This window comes from Parasteatoda tepidariorum, chromosome 3 (assembly GCF_982258835.1).
Source record: "Parasteatoda tepidariorum strain Cologne lab strain chromosome 3, Ptep-v5.0, whole genome shotgun sequence".
Taxonomy (NCBI): domain Eukaryota; kingdom Metazoa; phylum Arthropoda; class Arachnida; order Araneae; family Theridiidae; genus Parasteatoda; species Parasteatoda tepidariorum.
Window position 1 is genome coordinate 52,916,323 of NC_141757.1, and position 19,950 is coordinate 52,936,272.

Here is a 19,950-nt window from a genome sequence, read left to right on the forward strand (position 1 = left end):
GATTTTTTTCACATACACGAAATTTTAATCCACGTGTACAAAAACAAAATTGCCATGTCTGAATGACATGCAGTGAGAATAACCGTTCAAATGTAAACCGTCAACCGTAGTTACTATGGTTACCAAAACATAAACCTAAACTCCTTTTACTTATTTTATTCTATTTATGTCATCTTTGTTTGCAATTGGTAAATTTTTATTTACTCCATTCGATTTTAAATGAAATCTTTAAGATTATGAAAATATCCCCTTCTTTTTTCTTTGACCATTTTAAATTGTGTAAAATGTTTTCTTGTTTGACATGTAGATTTCTTTTTAATTACGTTACTAATATTACGTCTTTAATTAATATTCAGGATTGCTTTCCCCATTTTTATAAAGTTTTTGTTTTAAACGCAATGTTACAGATTTCTCAGAAATTAGTAAAAATATTTGTTTAGATAGTGTATTACAAAGTGTAAAACACTTTTTGCATTTTAGATTTTGTATTTTTAATAAGAAAATTATATGTTTCAGTAAAGCTATATTAGTAGTAAAAGATATTTTTAAAAAAAAGAGAAAAAGTGAGAAAACTTTACTGTAACTAATAAGTATGTTTAGTATTTTTCTATTTTAAAGGACTTTCAAGTTATTATTGATGCTAGTAATGCTTCATTTGATATAATTATAGGTTCTGTTATTGTTATGGTTATGTGTACCATATATACCAATAAAGGTACTTTTAAAAATAAGCTTTTTTTTACTTTCTGAAACAGATAAGTATTTTTTAAGACTTTTTAAATCCGAAATGCCAGTCATCTCTTATGTCAATTAGAATTTTTATATTTTTGTTCTTTATTATAACGATGTTATATTAGTAATTTGGATATTAAGCAACAGGTAATACAAATATTTTCTGAAAAGAGATTGTTATTCGACTTCAGATTATGTATTGTGATAACTTCTTAATAAAGTTATAAGAGTCATTGCTTGACTTTGGGAAGCTTTGGATAAAGAATTAGGAATAAAATTTAAAATAGAATTGAAAAATTTTAAAGTTTAAAAAAAAATTCCTTTAGTAGGTACTTTAGTTTTTAAAAAAAAATTCTTTTATGTCACCGTGCAAGTGTTAGAGTTCTAGAATTAAAATCCTCCACTTACCCTTCCTTTACAAAGTAAATGTAATTTATTAATTTTTTAATCACTAAACCATTTATTTTCCTAGATTGAAAAGCATATGCCCTTTCATTACTGTTACTTCTGATGTTATATATCAGAGATTTCTAACTTACATGAGGCAGGGGGCTGCAATGAAAAACGCCAGTTAAGAAGCGGGCTGCAACTTTATCAAAATTTTATATAGAACTCTTTTATGTTTGAAGGAACATTAAATATTACTGTCAGATTTTTATCAAGTTGTACAAAACTTGAATTATAAATTGAAATTAGCAGTAGATTATTAAGCAACATACATGATTATTTTTGTATTTGAATAAATATTTCTGAGATGCAAAACCTAAGAAGAAGAAAAATTTGCGTCGTTGGTATGTTAAATTTCACAGAAACAAAAAAATTAGGGTTTTTTTAACGCAAGAACAGTATTTTAAACCCGTGTAAATTTTTTACGAAAATTGTCCGCAAGAAATGACAACTAATATATTAGTTTGCTGGCCATAAAAAAAGGCTTTGCAGGCCTCCTGTTGATAACCACTGTTATATGTGAATAGTAAATCACAACTGTAATTATAATTTTTATACCTCACAAGTTTACTGTGGAGAAAAAAAGGTCTGTTAAGTGTCAAAAAATCTGAAAGTAAATAACCTGACATAATAAATAATAACCTGCCACAAAAGAGATGTATGTGTCTTCATCTGAAAACTTTTTATTATATGTGAATAACAGCCTTTTAACCTAACTCTTTATTTAGTTAAACAACTTATTTTATAATAGTATTGCAAGCTATTAATTTAAATTTTAGACTGGGGAAAATTAAGCTTTTACTTTATTAATTTTGTACCTAATTTTCTATAGTGAAAGTAATAAAGATTTTTTTCTGTACTATTTCTACTGCCCTAGACTCAACTGACTGCAGTATAGTAAAACCATTACCAAAAAAAATGTTTTTTTTTTTTAATATTCCTAAATCAACTATAACTGTACTATTAGTTGATTTAAGACAATTTATTAAAATAATAGTTGAATATAAAGAAAGAATGTAAATAAGGTACAAATTATAACTATCTAATTCTAATATCTTAATTTTTCTTTTAGAATAGGGTTTCGAATATTAACTTTATAGATGATTAAGTTATGGAATTTTATTCTGTAATTGGTCGAATCGGTGAAGGTGCTCATGGTATTGTTTTGAAAGCAAAACATAAAGAATCGGATGAGACTTTTGCCTTGAAGAAGATTCCGTTAAAATGCCTTGATGATGGTATACCATGTGTAACTCTTCGGTATGTATAAAAGTTATGTTGAAGACATAGAATAAGAGTATTATCTAATTTATAATCTTGCTAAATTATGTTAATTTATTTGTACCTCTAAATTTATACTGACATTATAGCTAAATTATGTTGTTTTATTTATAACTTTTTGTTTTTTCCAACATTGATTTTATAATTTTCATAAAGTTAATAAATTTTTTGTTGTTTTCTATTGTTTATGTTTTTTTCCATAAATGTTGGTTTAGTGTAAACATTGATATATCGGCTTATTAACTTTCTCTGTTTGAAATATTACAGGGCTTCTTAGTAGTATAAGGTTCATTGAAGGTAAAATAATTGCAAGTACAGAAATGATTTACTCAATCTAGACTCTTTCTTTAAAATTCATTTCAATTTTCATTTATTTATTTTTCATTTTTTTTTTATTCTAGACCAAATAGCTCATTGATAAAAATCAAGCCATAGTTCTCTAAAAATTGCTTTTTTACATTGTTTTATTGGATATACAATGTTACATTGGATCGGGATAAATGTGCATTGATTTTTATTTTATTCTCGCTCTTTATTTTTTAAAACTTAAATAATTATATTATGTTGATTATATACATGTTGATTTCTGAAACATTTGTTTTAATTTTTCAGTGAAGTGAAAGCCTTACAGCAAATCAATAATAAAAATGTAAGTATGAATTATTTTTTGTATGCTGTAATATTGTATCATTACTTTTATAATTATTGATTACTTTATAAATTTAAGTTTTAAAAGCCTGTTAATTAATTATTGATATAATAGATAACTGATTTCAAAAAAAAAATTTTATTGAAAATTAGATAAACAAATAAACTTGTGCAACATTTCATAGCAGGTACTTTATAAAATGATTTATTATTTTATTTTCCAATCCAAAATAAAACTTACAAAATTTGATATTCATTTCATTTATAAGGTAAGAAAACAGTTATTGAATAAATATATATTCGCAAATAAATTTACCTTTTCAAATTGTAATGTAAAATTATATTTCTCCTTATAAGATTTTTTAAACAACTAAGAATTTAAAATTTTACATACATTATTTTTAAAAGGCATCTAATTATCAATTTTAAATTTTATTTCTTTATTTATGCAATCTGAATAGTAATATTCTTTTCCCCTTTTGGACAAAATATTTTACAGCAAAAAATTTGTAAGCTATAAAATAATTCAACTATACTCAACTTGTATCTTATAAAAAAATTTTTGACTGATACTTTGCTCTTACTTTAAAAGGAAATAATCATAACTTATGCACAAATAATATAATATATGTGAAATTACTTTTTATTTTCAATAGGTTGTTAAACTACATGATGTCTTTTCTTATGGGGCCGGTGTAGTACTAGTTTTTGAATATATGCCTACTGATCTTTCTATATTATTGAGAGACACTGAAAATCCTCTCACAGATTCTCAAATTAAAGCTTATCTTATAATGATTTTAAGTGGAGTTGCATATTGTCATAATTTAGGAATCATGCACAGGGTGAGATATACTTATACATTAAAACATTTTTTAAAAAATTAATTAAATGGTTAAATAGTTGTGCTTCCGATAGAATTAAATGTTATATAGTCACTGTAATTAACTTGTTCTTTATATTTGTATATTATATCTAGTATTTCTGAGCTGGGAGAGCAAGCTTTTAGGATAGATTTAAAAAAGTAACAAAAGCCATCAATTCAAAAATTAGTTTTGTATTTTGCCATAATAGTAAAAAGAAGATTTATACAACTGAAAATACAATTTTTTCACAAAATTATTCTTTTCATTAAATTTCATTATTAAAGAAAAAATTTTACATATAGGTATATCTCTACAAGGATACTGTGTAAATTTCTTTTTCTCTATTGATGTAAATTGTGATTGGTAAAACTTCATAAATTAAGAGCATTTTAAAATGTCACTCCCAATTTACATACAGAAGAAATTGTGTTTTAAGCTCGCAGTAATTTGAATTAGATCATTTTCAAAATATTTCAATATTATGTTTGAGAGAAAGCTATTTTTCTCTGTTTATCTTTTTTTTCTTCTTTTTCCCTGGCATCCTTTACTTTTTAAATTCTATCCCTTTAAATTTAAACTTTTCGTAACTAATTACTAAGTTGTGTAACATACAGATCATTCAAAAAGGATAGGATATATTTGAGTGCTATGTAGACTAAAGCAAAAAAAAATAATAATAATAAATAAAAATTTAAAGCATAAATGAAAATAGAGAAATGAACGCACATTAGTTTTCATTTCGCAAATAAGAAACTTTCTCAATGTCTAAACACCAAATGATTATAAGGGAATAATCCCCTCACACCTGTTTCTTAAATCCCTTCTTTATTATCTTGTTCAAATTTGTTTCTCTGTCCCTATTGGTTAGACCACTTTGAACTTGTTAGTCTTTTTACTTCTCTATCATCATTTGTGTTTAGACACTGAGGAAGGTTCTTTTTATAAGACCAAAACTATAATATGTCCATTTCTGTACTTTCAGTTGTACTTTTTACTAATCATGCTATAAATAAACTGTTATTTACATCAGATTTTTAACAGAAAAAATATTATGTTAATAGAGATTTTTTTTTTCCTTTGAAACATTTTGGATTATACTTGGGTTCATTTAAAAGAACTTTGCATTATGCAAGCACATAAACATAATTATTTTTTTAATAATTACAAAAGTTTCATATTGTATGAAATATTAAATCAGTTAGTTAGTATTATTTACAAGGAAAGTGTGCATATGTTAAATCTGTATTGAAACAAATTTAAGCGTGAATTAAATAGCATGTTTGAAAAGCTTGGATAGAATGAAAATTTGCTGCTATTGCTGCCCCTAGTGATAAATATGCTCTCTTACAGTTTTAGTCCATTTACTTTTAAAAGAATAAAACATTTTACCTAACAAGGATTTGTGGCATAACAGTTAAGCTATCCACCTTCTAACTGAGAGATTGGAGGTTTAAATCCCAGCTGAGATGTATGATTTATATTTCTATAATTGAGATCTAACAAGATTGATAGCTATTTAGTATGTTTTATACAATAATAAAATTAGTATTTTTCAATTTAAATTAATTTTTACAAAACTCGAACTTTTGAAACAAAAAAATTTTAGATGTTCATTATTTTTATTTTTTTTAATTAAAACATATGAATAATTTTAATAAGAAAATGTTATTAAAATGTTTTTAATTTAACTCACTGAAATTTTTTTATTCTGAAATAATATTTTTTTAATTTAATCAAGTAAAATTACATTGTATTTCTTGTTAAAAAATTATGTACAGTCGAACTCGTTTATAACGAGCTTGGATTTAACGAGGGAAACGAGAATATTTGGTTGGATCAATGTTAAGTCTATGGAACAGAAGTCGCTTTTAACGAGCAAGATCCGGTTTTAGCGAGCAATATTTTTCTGTCTTGCAATCTTTTTTTCAAAATGATAAGAAATGCGCGCGAAATAAAAAACAAAAAAACACGAACTGAAACTTCAAAGTAAGCTAACAAACTACTATTTTAAATATGTAGATTAATGAAAAAAATAAATGTTTTGGTAAGAATCTTTTCCTTTATTTTTCTTTCCGTTTATTGCTTCTTTCCTTTAAGACTGTAGCGCAACTAGAAATTTTTTGCTGGTTGGGGGGTATAGTTATCATTAAATTAAGAAAAGTATTTAATTAAATTAATTAAAGTAAATAAGTATTAATTAAATTTTATGTAAACTCAATAATTTGACCTTCCAACCCCCCATCCCTCTTCTGGTTGCACGCCTGCCTTAAGGACCCGTTTATTACGAGCACCCGGATTTAACAAGTACATGTTACGGTCCCTTTGTGCTCGTTATAAACGAGTTCGACTGTATATTAATACAATCGAAATACAAATTTTGTTGGTAAACAAAAATTCATATTTTCAATGACATAATCTTCTTTTTTGGTAATAAATAATTCATTTCAATTTATTCCTTTTTTCTATTTTTTTTAACAAGATCTATGATACAATTTGTTTATATTTTTAAAATTAAATTTAGTAGAAACTTAAAAATTTTTGTTACAAAAAAAAAAAGAAATTCAGTTAAAGACAAAAAAACTTAATTATTAAATTAGAAATAAGTTTTATTAAATAATTTATATATTTTAATTACTAATAAAAATAATATAATTTTTAATTAAATAATTTTTATTATTATAATTTCTATAAATTTTTTTATTCTAAAAGTTTACATTTTGTAACAAAAAAATTTCATTAAAATGTAATAATTTATATATTGAATAAAACATACTAAAAAGTTATCTATTTTGTTAGATCAGAAATATAGAAACATAAATTAAATGTCTTAGCTGGGAGTTGAGCCCTCGGTAGAAGGCTTAACTGCTGAATGACGAACCAAGGGAGCTAAAAAAAAATATTTTTTATAAATAAATTAACTAAGACTTTAAGAATGCGTATTTTACCTCAAGGCCAGCAAAAAAAGGCAAATTTTTACCATATCCTAGGTTTTCAACCATGCTCTTTAATTTAAGGTTAATTTTTGTTTCAATGCAGATTTTATAGATAAACACTTTTGTTGTTAGTTCAAATTTTCATTTTTCTTCTGTCTTTTTTCATTCAAATTTTTATGAGTTTCGTTTTAATCAAATTATTTTTTTATTAATTTTTTTTCAATTTTGTTCTAAACCTAATTGCTCTTGTAGGATTTAAAGCCAGCAAATTTATTAGTTTCATTTTCGGGTCATTTAAAAATTGCTGATTTTGGTCAAGCTGATTTATATAATAAAGGAAGAACAAATTATAGCCATCAAGTAGCTACAAGGTAATTTTTACGAAATTTCTTGAAATTAATTAATGCTACATCATTTATATGTAATGTTCAAAATAAAAAAAAATGTTTTTTTTTACTTTATTTCAGGTGGTATAGATCTCCAGAATTGTTGTATGGTTCACGTTCATATAATGAAGCTGTTGACTTATGGTTAGTTTAATGTTTTTAAGCTAAAAATTTAATAAAAACTAAATTATGTTTAAGCACATTTAAAGTAGTGAATTTTTTTAAAAGTATAATAATTTGAATTGATACAATACTTGAGCTTTCATGCAATAGTTTTTTATTAATTTAGAATATGCTTTTTATGTAAATGTTTTTTTATTTGCCATGTAATGAACATGTTAACTTTTTGTTTGAATTTTTTCTTTATATATATTTTGAAAAAATTTCCACGCCGCTGTTTTGGTTTGTAGAAATGTTTTTTTTTTCTAGATTGTTATTTTTTAATCTAGAGCAGAATCCCTCCAATTTACTGGGAGACCGACAAAATAAAACAATTTTACATTCTATAATTAATTTGAGAATTATTATTGGTTAAACTTGTAGAAAAAAATACCTTACATGTCACTCTACAGAGCACAAGAATGCAATTGCAGAGTTGAAACTCGATATGCTGAAAAGGCCATATTTTAAATTAGCACAGAGATTGTTTGTTTGTTTTTTTCGAAATTTCAATTTTTTTTAAGGTTATTGCAATTTTGCATTCCTTTTTTTGCAAACTTTTTTTTTTCACTTTACACTGCATTTTGCTTTTCTGCACACAATCTATAACACTTAGAAACTTGAAATTACGAAAGTAGATAGAAAGAGTACAGCTTGCATAACGGAATAAAACATTTGATATTCAACTACTAGTTTAAGAATTATTAACCGTTAAACTTGTTGGAAATAAATAGCATATTTGGTCGATCTGTAGCTTATAAAAGAGTTAAAACTTGACAAACTGTAAAAACCATTTTTATTTGTGCACTTAAAGTGAATTTTGTTTTGAAATATCATTTATTTAAAAGTTATTACAAATTAATGTGCTTTTTCATGAATTTTTTTTAAATTTTTGTTTTAAATATTGACTATTTTTCCATTTTTGTAGAGTATTTATTTTTTCCTTATAAGATCACTATTTTATAAGCTTGTGCTTGAGTTGATGTTAGTCAAAAGTAGAAAGAGCTAGATGGAGATTACCTGCTGCCACATGCAAATCCATTATGTTGCCATTTACAGTGAAATTTTCAAAAATGAAAAAACTTAAAAAATAGTGATAAAAACCGTTTTCTATTTAAATTGTTATAATTCTTAACAACAAGTAAAATTACTTCTAATTTATAACTTCACATTAAGTCTCACAATCTGTATTCCTTAGGTTATTTTTTTTTCAAGTACAGATGTTTATTTTTCAAGTGTAGGTAATTGTCTATTTTGTTATGAGTAACATATTACCAAAATGCTTGGTGTTTTTGTGGAAAATGTTTTTTGAACTTGAAATTGAAATTTAGTTTAATAAATCAGTTATAACTGTTAAAATTGAAAATTGTATGAGAAATTTTATCACACATTATTATGTAAGTATGTATGTTTTATTTAGAAATTTCAAAAAAAATTATTATATATTTTACAGTTGCTTAGGCTTAATGAGGTTAGTTAAATTTTATTATAAATATCATCAACTGACTATTATTTTTAAAAAAAAAATTAATAATTTGTGTTAGTAAATTTTGTGGATAATATTTTTGCATTTATTTTTAGGGCCATAGGATGTATTTTTGGTGAAATGTTAAATAAGTTTCCCTTATTTAGGGTAAGTTTGTTGTTCTTTCTTAAAAATGAAACATTTATAATAGGAAAATATGCATGAATAAAAGAGTAAGAATTATCTGTCATTTTTAAAATTACATTTTTGAAATGCTACAAATTTCAAATTATTTCAGGGAGAAAATGATATTGAACAATTGTGCTTAGTCCTTCAAACTCTTGGAACACCATCTGAGGAAATTTGGCCTGTAAATTCCAATTCTCTTATTAACATTTAAACAGTGATTTATTATCATTATTTGGAAATTTCAAACATTATTGAATAATTATTTATTTATTTATAGGAAATGGTTGATCTGCCTGATTACAACAAAATATCTTTTCCCGAATATAATCCCATTCCATGGGAGAAATTATTTCCTGATGCTACTATTGCTGCCAGAGACCTCTTGCAGCAATTTTTGGTTTATCCATCTGATAAAAGAATTAAAGCTGATCAGGTTATTTTAGTTAACAATCAATCAGTTCAAATAATGCATTTGAAATAAGTTATTGTCATATTATTTATCTCATTTTATTTTGTTGAATTTAATGTGAGAATGTAATTTCTATTTCTGCACCTTAACAAAATCACATACGTTAATTTTATTCTATTACACATGAAAAACTCCTTCAGTCAGACAGAATAGTGATTCAACTTTTTCCATGTTAATCCTCGAAGAATTATATAAATGCAGTTTGAGTATTTATAAAAGAACTAATTCATATTTATATATTTTTTTCTATTTACTCATTGAAGAATGTTTAATTTAACTTAGTTGCCCAAATTTAAAAAGTTAGTGTTTTATTTTCAGGGATGAAATTCTTCCGCGGATTCGCGGATTTCCGCTTTTTTTCAGATTTTTCCATTTTTCCCGCTAATTTCAGCTGAAATTTTTTTTTTGCACAAGTTAAAATATTTTATGAGGAATTTAATTTTCCACGGAGCGAAATTATTGAAGTCCTTATTCCTCCCTCTGAAGTTTCTCTAAAAATCATTTCCTTGGGATAAAACTGGTTGGCCTTTATACAGGGATGAGATTTTTTTTTGTCTCTCGAATTTCAGCCTTTTTATCAAAAACTCTGATTCTCTAAAAGTTTCATTTTTTTTTCTTTTTTTTTTATAAATATCCCGCTTATTTAAAAAAATTCAGTCGTTGAAGTAAAATAGTTATATTTATTTACGATTTTTAAAGATAAACAGAAAATTCAAACTACGTCCTAGCTGCTAACCCTTCCGCATTTTTACTTATATTAGCTATTTTCTCCGATTTCACGCACAGAAAATAAGATTTTCCGTATTTTTTATCCGTCGGCGGGATAGCTCGTATTTTCGTAATTCAGACGTCGCTGCTTCTTGTATTCTGGCGTGAAAACAAACAAAAAAAGAGAAAAAAATAGAGGTGGATTTGCGGTGAAAATATTTATTTGCTCATTCAGTTAATCTTGTAAATTTTTATTTATTATGTCTAAACAAAAACAATACAAACAAGCCTTTTAGAAATCCCAAGTCCAGACTCTGCAAATATCTCGATTTTTATTCACGCGATTTTAATATCAATCATCGATTTTCGCATTTACCTGATTTAAAAGTTGTGTATTGCGATTCTTATTTACGCTATTTAAATACCGTACATTATGATTCTTATTTACAAGATTTAAAAATTCAATATCGTATTTTGTATTTATGCATTTTTAAAATCGCGATTTTATTATCAAACATCGATTTTCGTATTTGCCTGATTTAACAGTTGAACGTTGCGATTCTAATTCAGGCGATTTAAATATTGTACATTGCGATTCTTATTTACGAGACTTAAAAAACTAACATCGCAATTTTTATTTACGAGCTTTTAAAACCCAATGTAGCAATTCGTATTCACGCGAGCTTAAAATCCAATGTCGTGATTCGTTTTTGCGGTTGTAATGTCACGCGATTTAAAAATTATGTATCGTGATCTAAAAATTATGCATCATGATTTGTATTTTCGCATTTTTTAAATTCGATGTAGAGTTTCATATTTACGTGATTTAAGAGCCTCATATCGGGATTTATAATCACATGGTTTACAAGTTTAAAAATCGCATTTTTTTTTTGTCAATTTTTTGTTTATAAATATATATATATATATATATATATATATATATATATATATATACATACCCTCCAACTGCTACGGAATTTCTGTAGTTTCAGAAATCTTCTTTTCAGACGGTAGCAAAATTAATGTCTTAATATTTAAAAAAAATTAATTTTAGCGTAACTTGTCCACTATTACTTATAAAAGTGCAGGCCATGTGGCTAGATTCTTAAGTTCTGATAAAAGTTTTATGAGACATCCATTTGCTTTAAAAATTTCTACTTTGGTTCGCTACCACTAGAAAGAATTATTTTCAAAATCCTCATAAGTTGGAGGGTATATATATATGTATATATATATATATCTTGGATTTCCTCTTTTTTACTTTCTGACTACTCTCATCCCTGTATTTTTAAATTTTAAAAATAACTACAGCTCTAAATGCCAAATAATAATAATTTGTCATATTTAAAATATTAAATGAAACATTTCCTGAATATGAAGAAAAAAATATTTTAAGATATTAATCAGTTACTAAATATATAAACAAATTGCATTCATATAACTCCCCATATATTGACTGGGAAGAAGTTGAATCCATTTTGTGTTTTTAAACCAGCGGCTTGCATAGACTTAAGTGTGCCTGCCCTCCTGCAAGATTTAACCCACTGGCGGTTAAGGAAGTGGGCAAAATTAGGAGAATGTTTCTCTTCTATACACTATTCCCCTATCCATTAGCATGGATAAACCGGTTTTGCTATGCAGAGAAGACTGCAGGTTGAAATGAATGAATAATTGAATGAATTTATAAATGAATTGAAAAAAATACCTAATAAAAAAGCATATTTTATTACATATCATGTTATTTTTTCTATAGTGTGCACCTTCTAACCTCTGCCCCCCCCACCCCCACACACACTGCAGGGGTGTTATATGCAAAGAGCCTTTAATGACAAACCACTAATGCAAAGAGCCCTTAACGACAAACTATATAAATTATTCCTTTCTTTTATATATATATATACTTTAGGATTTCTCCGAAAAATTTGCAGAGAAAAGCTCAATATAGTAATTTTTGCACAAATTTTATTTCAAATAAATTCTTTTCATTTTAAAAAAAATATATGAAGATATATAAATATTTTTTAAACACTTATTTTAAACAAATATAAATTTAGCATTACATTAAAAAGATTTTTTTTTCTTTACAGGCATTGATACATAATTACATATTTGAATACCCACGACCATGCTGTGAGTGTGATTTACCAAAACCTAGTCTTAACAAACATGGTTTTTTGCCTAATATCCCATCTCCAGATCTAGAAGTAAATGATAAAATTGACTCAGTTGCAAAGTGTTTGAATGAAATTCTGTCCAAAGAAATTTTTAATGTTGAAGCATCTTGATAATTAATTTTACCTATCATAAGTTTATAATTCTCTTCTGTTTAAAACATATTATGCATTATAATCACAGCCACATTTTTCAAAGTGCATTAAGTTACAGTTTATGATAAAATGAATTTAATATTTTCTGCAATATTGTTATGTGGTTTATTTATTATTTTACAATATTGTTATGTAATTGAATTATTATTTTGCAATATTGTGATATAGTTTAATTATTATTCTGCAAATAGTTCTACTTTTCTAATTTCATATATTTTTCAAGCAAATTAGTAATGAGTGATAGGTAAACCCAATAGAGATAAGTAAATTGTGTTATAAATTTATGCAATATGGCAGTACCATCGCATAAAATATGCTTTTGCAAATTTTTCTTATAGAAATTTCATGTTATTGGCTCTGCATTGACTTATTTATGTGTATAGTAATAAGTAAATTAAGTGTATATTAATTGTCTTATTTAAGTAAATGATAATGAAACTTACAATAACTAATTTAAATATGATATTTTTTAAATACAAACTTGATAATCATTATTGGGAATATGCAGTTTATCAATAGCATTGTATTTGTTAGTTAGCTGTTCCAAGAATAATACATTATAAATAAGCAAAAAAGGTTTTAACCCGTGCAAAAAAATATATTCTACCCAGGAAAAACATGAAAAATGTTCAAACTGAAAAAAACTGTGCTCAAGAGTTGCACAATCTTGTACAGCAAGTTGTGGTGAAAAAAATAAAGCCATTTAACTATTGCTGTTTAGACAAATGATGTATATTGTTTCCTTTATTTTTTTTTTATGCTGATTTAAATGAGAACAAATATTATATGAGCCTATAAGGGTAATAATTAAGGTTTATTTGCATGAAAAGTGCTATTTTTGACCTTATTTACGTGCCTTACATTTCTATCCAGACTAGTGAGTTATTGTTTGCTATGTATTTTTTTTTAAAATCTTAAATGGAATGGCACTAAACCTGTGTGGATAAGATAAATAGTTTATAAGCTATCAGGAGTGTATTCATGAACTAATTGTCTATATATTTATTATTTTGATCTGCATTTAAGTTCAGTGTGAATCTATTGAAATCTAAATCTGTTTGTTCGAAATAGCCGCAAAAAATAACTCAAATATAATAACCGCAACAATAACAGGCATATCATGGAATGTCGTACTTTAAAATGAATTTCCTTATAAACTAATGTCTCTCAAAACAAATATGATGTCAGAAAATATTTATAATTGTTTATTATTATTATTTTTAATTTTAGCTTTGCAAGAAATCATTTAAATTTCTTTAATGTCTTGATTTTATATTACTATGTTATTGTTTTAAATTAAATGAATTTATTTTTTTATATACTGTTAGTTTTAATTTCTATTACTAGGAAAATAAAAATAAAATGTTGCTCATTTCAAACTTCTTCGAATTTTATGTATGTTGATTGATTCCGTTGTTATTAGCATTATTTATAAGATGAAATATTAGTGGTAAAAATGAGTATTGTGGTAAAAATATACATTTAGTTGCATTAGAAGCTCTTGGTTATTTTATGAAATGGTATATTAATAGTTTTAAAGCCCCTTGATGGTAATTTTATTTTTTGCATACTTCACTATATTTTGATAACTTTTTTTAAGCAATTTGTACCCAATTGTAAAATTTGTTTATTCAAACATAATTCATGCAGAAAAAGCTTTTTTAATAATTAATATTTTTTCATTATTTTATTTAATAATATTATTTTATTTAATTGGAAAAAAATGGGAATTGTCAGGTATACAACTTTTTGAATCATTTTAAAGATTGTAATTTTAAATGGCAAAATAGAACATTTAAATAAAATCAGTCGAATAATTTTTGAGAAATCAAATTTTAAATATACACCCTTTTTTAAATTTTATCACTTAAAAACTATTTAACCTATTCTGTTATGATCGCTTATTTTGCTTATCTAATTTACTTATGATAAAAAAATTCAAAATAAAATTACAATTACAGATGTGAGTTTTTCTACCAAAATGGAAATTCAATCTAAAGAAGCATTATTTTTCTATTTCTTTTTCATTTATTTGTTCTTTTAATCTCCCCCTTGTGTTAAACATATTTAAATTATCAAACACAACCTGAAAGAAAAGAAAATTATATAATAATTATGTTATAAATAATAATAGTAATAACCATGTTATAAAATAATTTGAAATAAAATATAAAAATTCAAATCAAAAAGTCAAAATGGAAATTCAAATTGAAAAATTTTATAAGTTAAATTTTTTCTTCTAATTTTTTGTCAGTAGTAAATAGGTTTAAATTATTAAATACAACATGAAAGAAAATAGCAATTTAAATATCACATTTATGTTTTAAATTCAAATAATAAACATTTAAATTGAAAAACATTTAATTGAATCGCAATTTTCCCACTCTCTACACTATTTCACTTCTCCGTTACCAGGGTCTCGGCAAATCTTGTTTTTTCCCTACACAAGTATATTTGTATATTCCAGCTTCTTATTGAAACGTACTGCACAAAAAGTTGGCTACTTATAGCAAATCTTGTTTTTTCCCTACACAAGTATATTTGTATATTCCAGCTTCTTATTGAAACGTACTGCACAAAAAGTTGGCTACTTATTGCCGCCACTTATAGCAATAGGGTAAAATTACGTTCATTTTCAAATAACCATGTGATTTCTTTTTTCTGTATGGTTTTACTGACCACCGGTCGAAAGCTCAGCTGCAATACCTTAAACGAAACTATAACCTAATGTAAAATTAAACTAGCCCAAACTTAAACTAAGACAAAACTATAATTTCAAATATGAATTTTATGCAAAGCTAACTAAAAAGAGTGAGTCAGTGTTCGAAAATGTGGTGTCCTGAAATGTGTATCTATTTCTTGCAGCCTTTTTTTTTTCAGATCTGCTATTTTGTGATTTTAGCGTTTATTTATTTATTTATTTTTTTTTGTCTGGAATCTTAATTTTTAAAAAAAAATTAACTCAAGTAAGGCAAACTCAAAAGGTATCATATCTTTAAAAATTGAACTTCTTAAGGCAGTGTAATGAAAAGCCTCTTTTTAAAATGATTGAGAGAGATTGCTTTTGGTGAAAAACAGGATTTCCATGTAGTCAATAAGGTGGAGAGAATAGAAGTTTTCAATAATTAAAAACACTACTACCGAGTTCTATATTAGACCATATACACCAAAAGTTGTATAAGGTCTAATATAGAACTCGTGGGTTTTTTCGGATTACTAATATACAATCTTCATTTTATGCAAAAGCCTTGAATATTTTCAAAAAATATTGAAATTTTGTAAATTTATCAAATTTTCAAAATTATTTGGATCAATACAAATTCCCTCTCGAAAGTTATGGATTGAATAAAATAATGAGAGTTTTTTTTAAGAATTTTTCAATAATATTTTCATTCTCCGCAATATTCTTGAATTTTGCAATTTTTACAATAATTTTCTACATTAAAGCGGTGCGTTGCAGTTTATAATTTGCAATACAAATTTAAGCGCTGGAATTTAGATCTATTCATTTTGGCAGGTACTGGAAACACGAATTTTTAAGCTAAAAATGGATTTATTTATTTTTTCTCAAAAGATAGTGTACCGAGCACTGGGGTTTGTTTGATTGGAGACGAATAAAACAGTCCTTAAAACGTCAAATTTTGTTAGCAGAAACTTCCAAAAAAGTTATCCTTTTTCTCAGTATATTACGTTAGAATTACATGTGATTTTTTTTTTTTTTTAGCAAACTGTCTTATTAATCTGAGTATTTCGAGTTCGGTGAGATATTTAGTCTCATAAACGGAGAATATTCACAAAATTATGCAAATATTTAAAAAATTTTAACATTGCCCTCCTATCAAGGACTGCATATCCTAGCAGTACGATCCCCGAATAGGAGACAAATGGTAATGGAGTAATGAACTACATTATAAAATTTAACATTACATAAATGTTGATTAAAAACATTGCGTAGCACATGATATTACTCAGATAAAAATTATAAACTCATAAGAAATATGAAATAATTTTACATTATACACAATAGAAAAAACCATGGTATAGAAATTTATTTTATACCATGATAAGGATCTAGCCAATTATACATGATGGTTTGGTTTATCCTTTCATGACCTTTGGTTTTGAAGATGATGACTTCCTGATTTAAACCACGACGTAATCCAGTCTTTTGACGACAAACGGACCATCCCAATTAGGTTGTAACTTAAAAGAAAGCCATTTTTGTCGAATCAGGTTCCACAGCCAGTCTTTGTTACATTCCTGGAACATGTGATCCGTCACTTAGATGTCACACATCATCTTCATTCTCTCTGCCATCATGTTGATCCGTTCACGAGGAAAGTTGTAAACGTTTTCCAAACGTACCTGGAATTCTCTACGGTACTCTTTTGACGACGAAGGTACATCAGGCGCAATAGAATAAAGATCTTTAGGGAGACGAAGTTTTTGTCCAAGCAGTTACTGATATAATGTATATCCAGTAAATTACTGGGCAGCTTTGCGCTATACAAGCAGGAACAACGGTAGTTTTAAGTTCAATCTTGTTGATTCCTTGACACAAGAAGTGTGAGGTTACTCAGAATGTTTTGGTTGAACTTCTCAACCATGCCGTCCAATTGAGAATGTCAGAACGTTTTCTGAGTCGTGTCTATTTTAAAAATTTTGCATAGTTCTTTAAAAACAGTCGAGGTAAGATTCGTTCCTTGGTCTGAATGAATTTGAAAAAGATGTGCCAAATCTGAATATCCATGGCTATACCAAGACCTTCGCTACTGCAGTTGCTTCTTGTTCAGGTATAGGAGACGCTTCGGGTCACTTTGCAAAATAATCCATGACAACTAAGATTGTTGCTATTTGAAGATCGAGGTAGAGGACTGAAGATGTCAAGTGCGAAATGCTCAAATGGTGCTCCTACATAATAGTGATGCAATCTGTCACTTCTACGTTTCTTTGATTCTTTTCGAACCACACAGCTATCACAAGATCGTCACCGCTTCTATACGTCGTTTCTTGACTTGTTCCAGTAGAAGCGCTCACGATATTTCTGTATAGTTTTCATTACTCCAAAGAGACCTCTGGTGAAGTTACCATGCAGCTCTTTAGAGACATCCAAAATCCTTGATTTGGGAAGAACGAGATACCATTTCAAGCTGCGCCCGTCATTAGGTTCCCATTTTTCATTTCGCCGTTTCTAATATAGAGTGAGTCCCATAGAACTTAATGCTGCTTAGTAGAAGAGCTGTAGGTGGAAATGCCCTACCAATTTAATCTTAAAATTATGGAAGGTTGTGACAACCTCCTTAGGCATGCATACATTAGAGACTATCAAAAATTAGTACGCCATGCACATGACACGCATAGACCGGGTGTGTGTGCATCCATTAACTCGGGGATCCCCAACCCTATGCCCGCGGGCACCAAATTAATGCGGTAAATTACTACAATTGTTACACGTAATGAAAATTATTACCGAAATAGTTAACTTAATTCTAGCAGCTCCTTTGCAACTTCGACTTTTCACGGCACTGTTACAAAATCCTGATGATGCTGACTTCATTTTACATACTGAAGTACACTGGCTCAGTAAAGACAAAGTACTTGATAGAGTTATTCATTTAATCGAAGAAATAAAAAATTATCTTGCAGCCAAAAATCAAATATTTTTGGAACTAGCTAACAGATCCTCTCTGGCTAGGAGATTTGTCTTTCGTAACAGACATAATTGAAAAAAACTAAATAATATAATTGAAAATAAAGTCTCTTTTGCATTTTCCAAACATGAAAAAAATGATAGGGGACAGTGAAATTGTCTTATTAACATTTGTCATCAACCTCCAATTGCTTCAAGATCAATTAGAAAATCGTTTTTAACAATTTAATATCATCGAGCCTATGGTCACCTTTTCTGTAAATCCTTTTACCATCAAATATACTTTAACCGAAATAGCAACATGCATTTCAGAATGTCTTCAAGTTAGGCGAGAAGTGGAGATAGAAATTTTGGATCTTCAGAATGACATTATCCTCAAAACGATTATATCAGATGAGAAATTCTGGAATATAGTTGACAGAAATAATTTTCTATTTAAAATAAAGTAGGTTTGTGGTTTCACATACTTGTGGCAATCATTGTTTTCGACAATGAATTCAAAATATAGATCCCGATTTACAGATGAACACCTTGACGATTGCTTGTAAGTAGGAATTTCATCATGTTCTCCCAGTTATGAAGCGATGGCCAGTGAAATGCAATGACAAAGATCACATTGACTGTTATTTTATAAATAATTTTTATAGTTCGTATGATTTACAAGCAATTCAGTAATCATTTATTTTACACAAGAATATTAATAATAATTATATTCATATGTTAAATTAACTTTTAAAATTAAATTTTGTGTGCATTATATGTAGTGTTTGTATTATTACCTATGTCTACCAACTATAAATTTATCTTGAAAAAATAAATGGTGTCCGCCATTCAACAGATATTCTGGTATTTGTTCTTAGGTACAAAAAGGTTGGGGACCCCTGCATTAACTAGCTGCATCGAGTTCTGGTAGTTGAGGGCATAGAGCTCTCGCTTCGAATGAGGTGACTGGGGTTCGAATCCCAGCATTGACGAATTCTGTTCCAGGATCGCATCGACCACAGTGCTAATATAAAAATACCCTCAGTGGTTGTGGATCATGGGTTAGATTCCCCAACCTATCACGCTAACCGTGGGAGGTTTTTGTGCTTTTCCTCTCCTTGTATCGCAAATGCAGGTCAGCCCCAGCAAAAAGTTTTCCCCTAAGGCTAGTATGTTTCAATGCTTGATCCAGGAGTTTCCTTGTCATCTGGGTTGGGCTCAAAATTACAAGCCTACGGAATTGAACATTGATAGTCGTAACCTCAAAAGTGGGTCCCTGTTCAGTACCAGTTGTAAAATAAAATAACTACTTTCTTCAATAATTAGTACTAAACAATAAACATATTCAAGACGTACATTTATCATTACACTACACCACTAAAATTATATCTTATTACGTGAAAATCAAATCATAAGTTATTGAAGTCAGGCGAAATAATTTTCTTAACCTGACAATACATGCTACTAAAATTTTTGCAAATTCCACTACAATTCGGTTTTATAAAATTGAAATCATCGACAGCTAGCTTAAAGTTTGTTATGTTTTAATGGTCTAAACTCTAAATTAACACAAATACATTAAAAATATATCTTCGGTAACTGACTCACTATCGACCAGCATTATACTCGATCCATATTTTTAATAACATTTCAAACCAGATACCATTGTCTCACCTATCCCGAAACACCCAAGTCGTGCTTTCTTCCT

General features: G+C 27.2%; 2 protein-coding genes across 2 annotated transcripts in view; one reads left to right on the forward strand and one right to left on the reverse strand.

Moving 5' to 3' along the window:
* The window catches only part of LOC107446079 (putative sodium-dependent multivitamin transporter), a 62,693-nt gene that overhangs the window by 18,949 nt on the left and 23,794 nt on the right, over positions 1-19,950 (reverse strand). The window lies entirely within an intron of this gene.
* LOC107446080 (cyclin-dependent kinase 20) lies at positions 77-13,999 on the forward strand. Its single transcript, XM_016060619.4, has 10 exons — positions 77-188; positions 2,252-2,439; positions 3,073-3,109; positions 3,765-3,953; positions 7,160-7,278; positions 7,375-7,437; positions 9,034-9,085; positions 9,216-9,287; positions 9,384-9,539; positions 12,371-13,999. Exons 2-10 carry the CDS (start codon positions 2,291-2,293, stop codon positions 12,566-12,568), a joined length of 1,035 nt encoding a protein of 344 aa, XP_015916105.1. The 5' UTR covers positions 77-188; positions 2,252-2,290; the 3' UTR covers positions 12,569-13,999.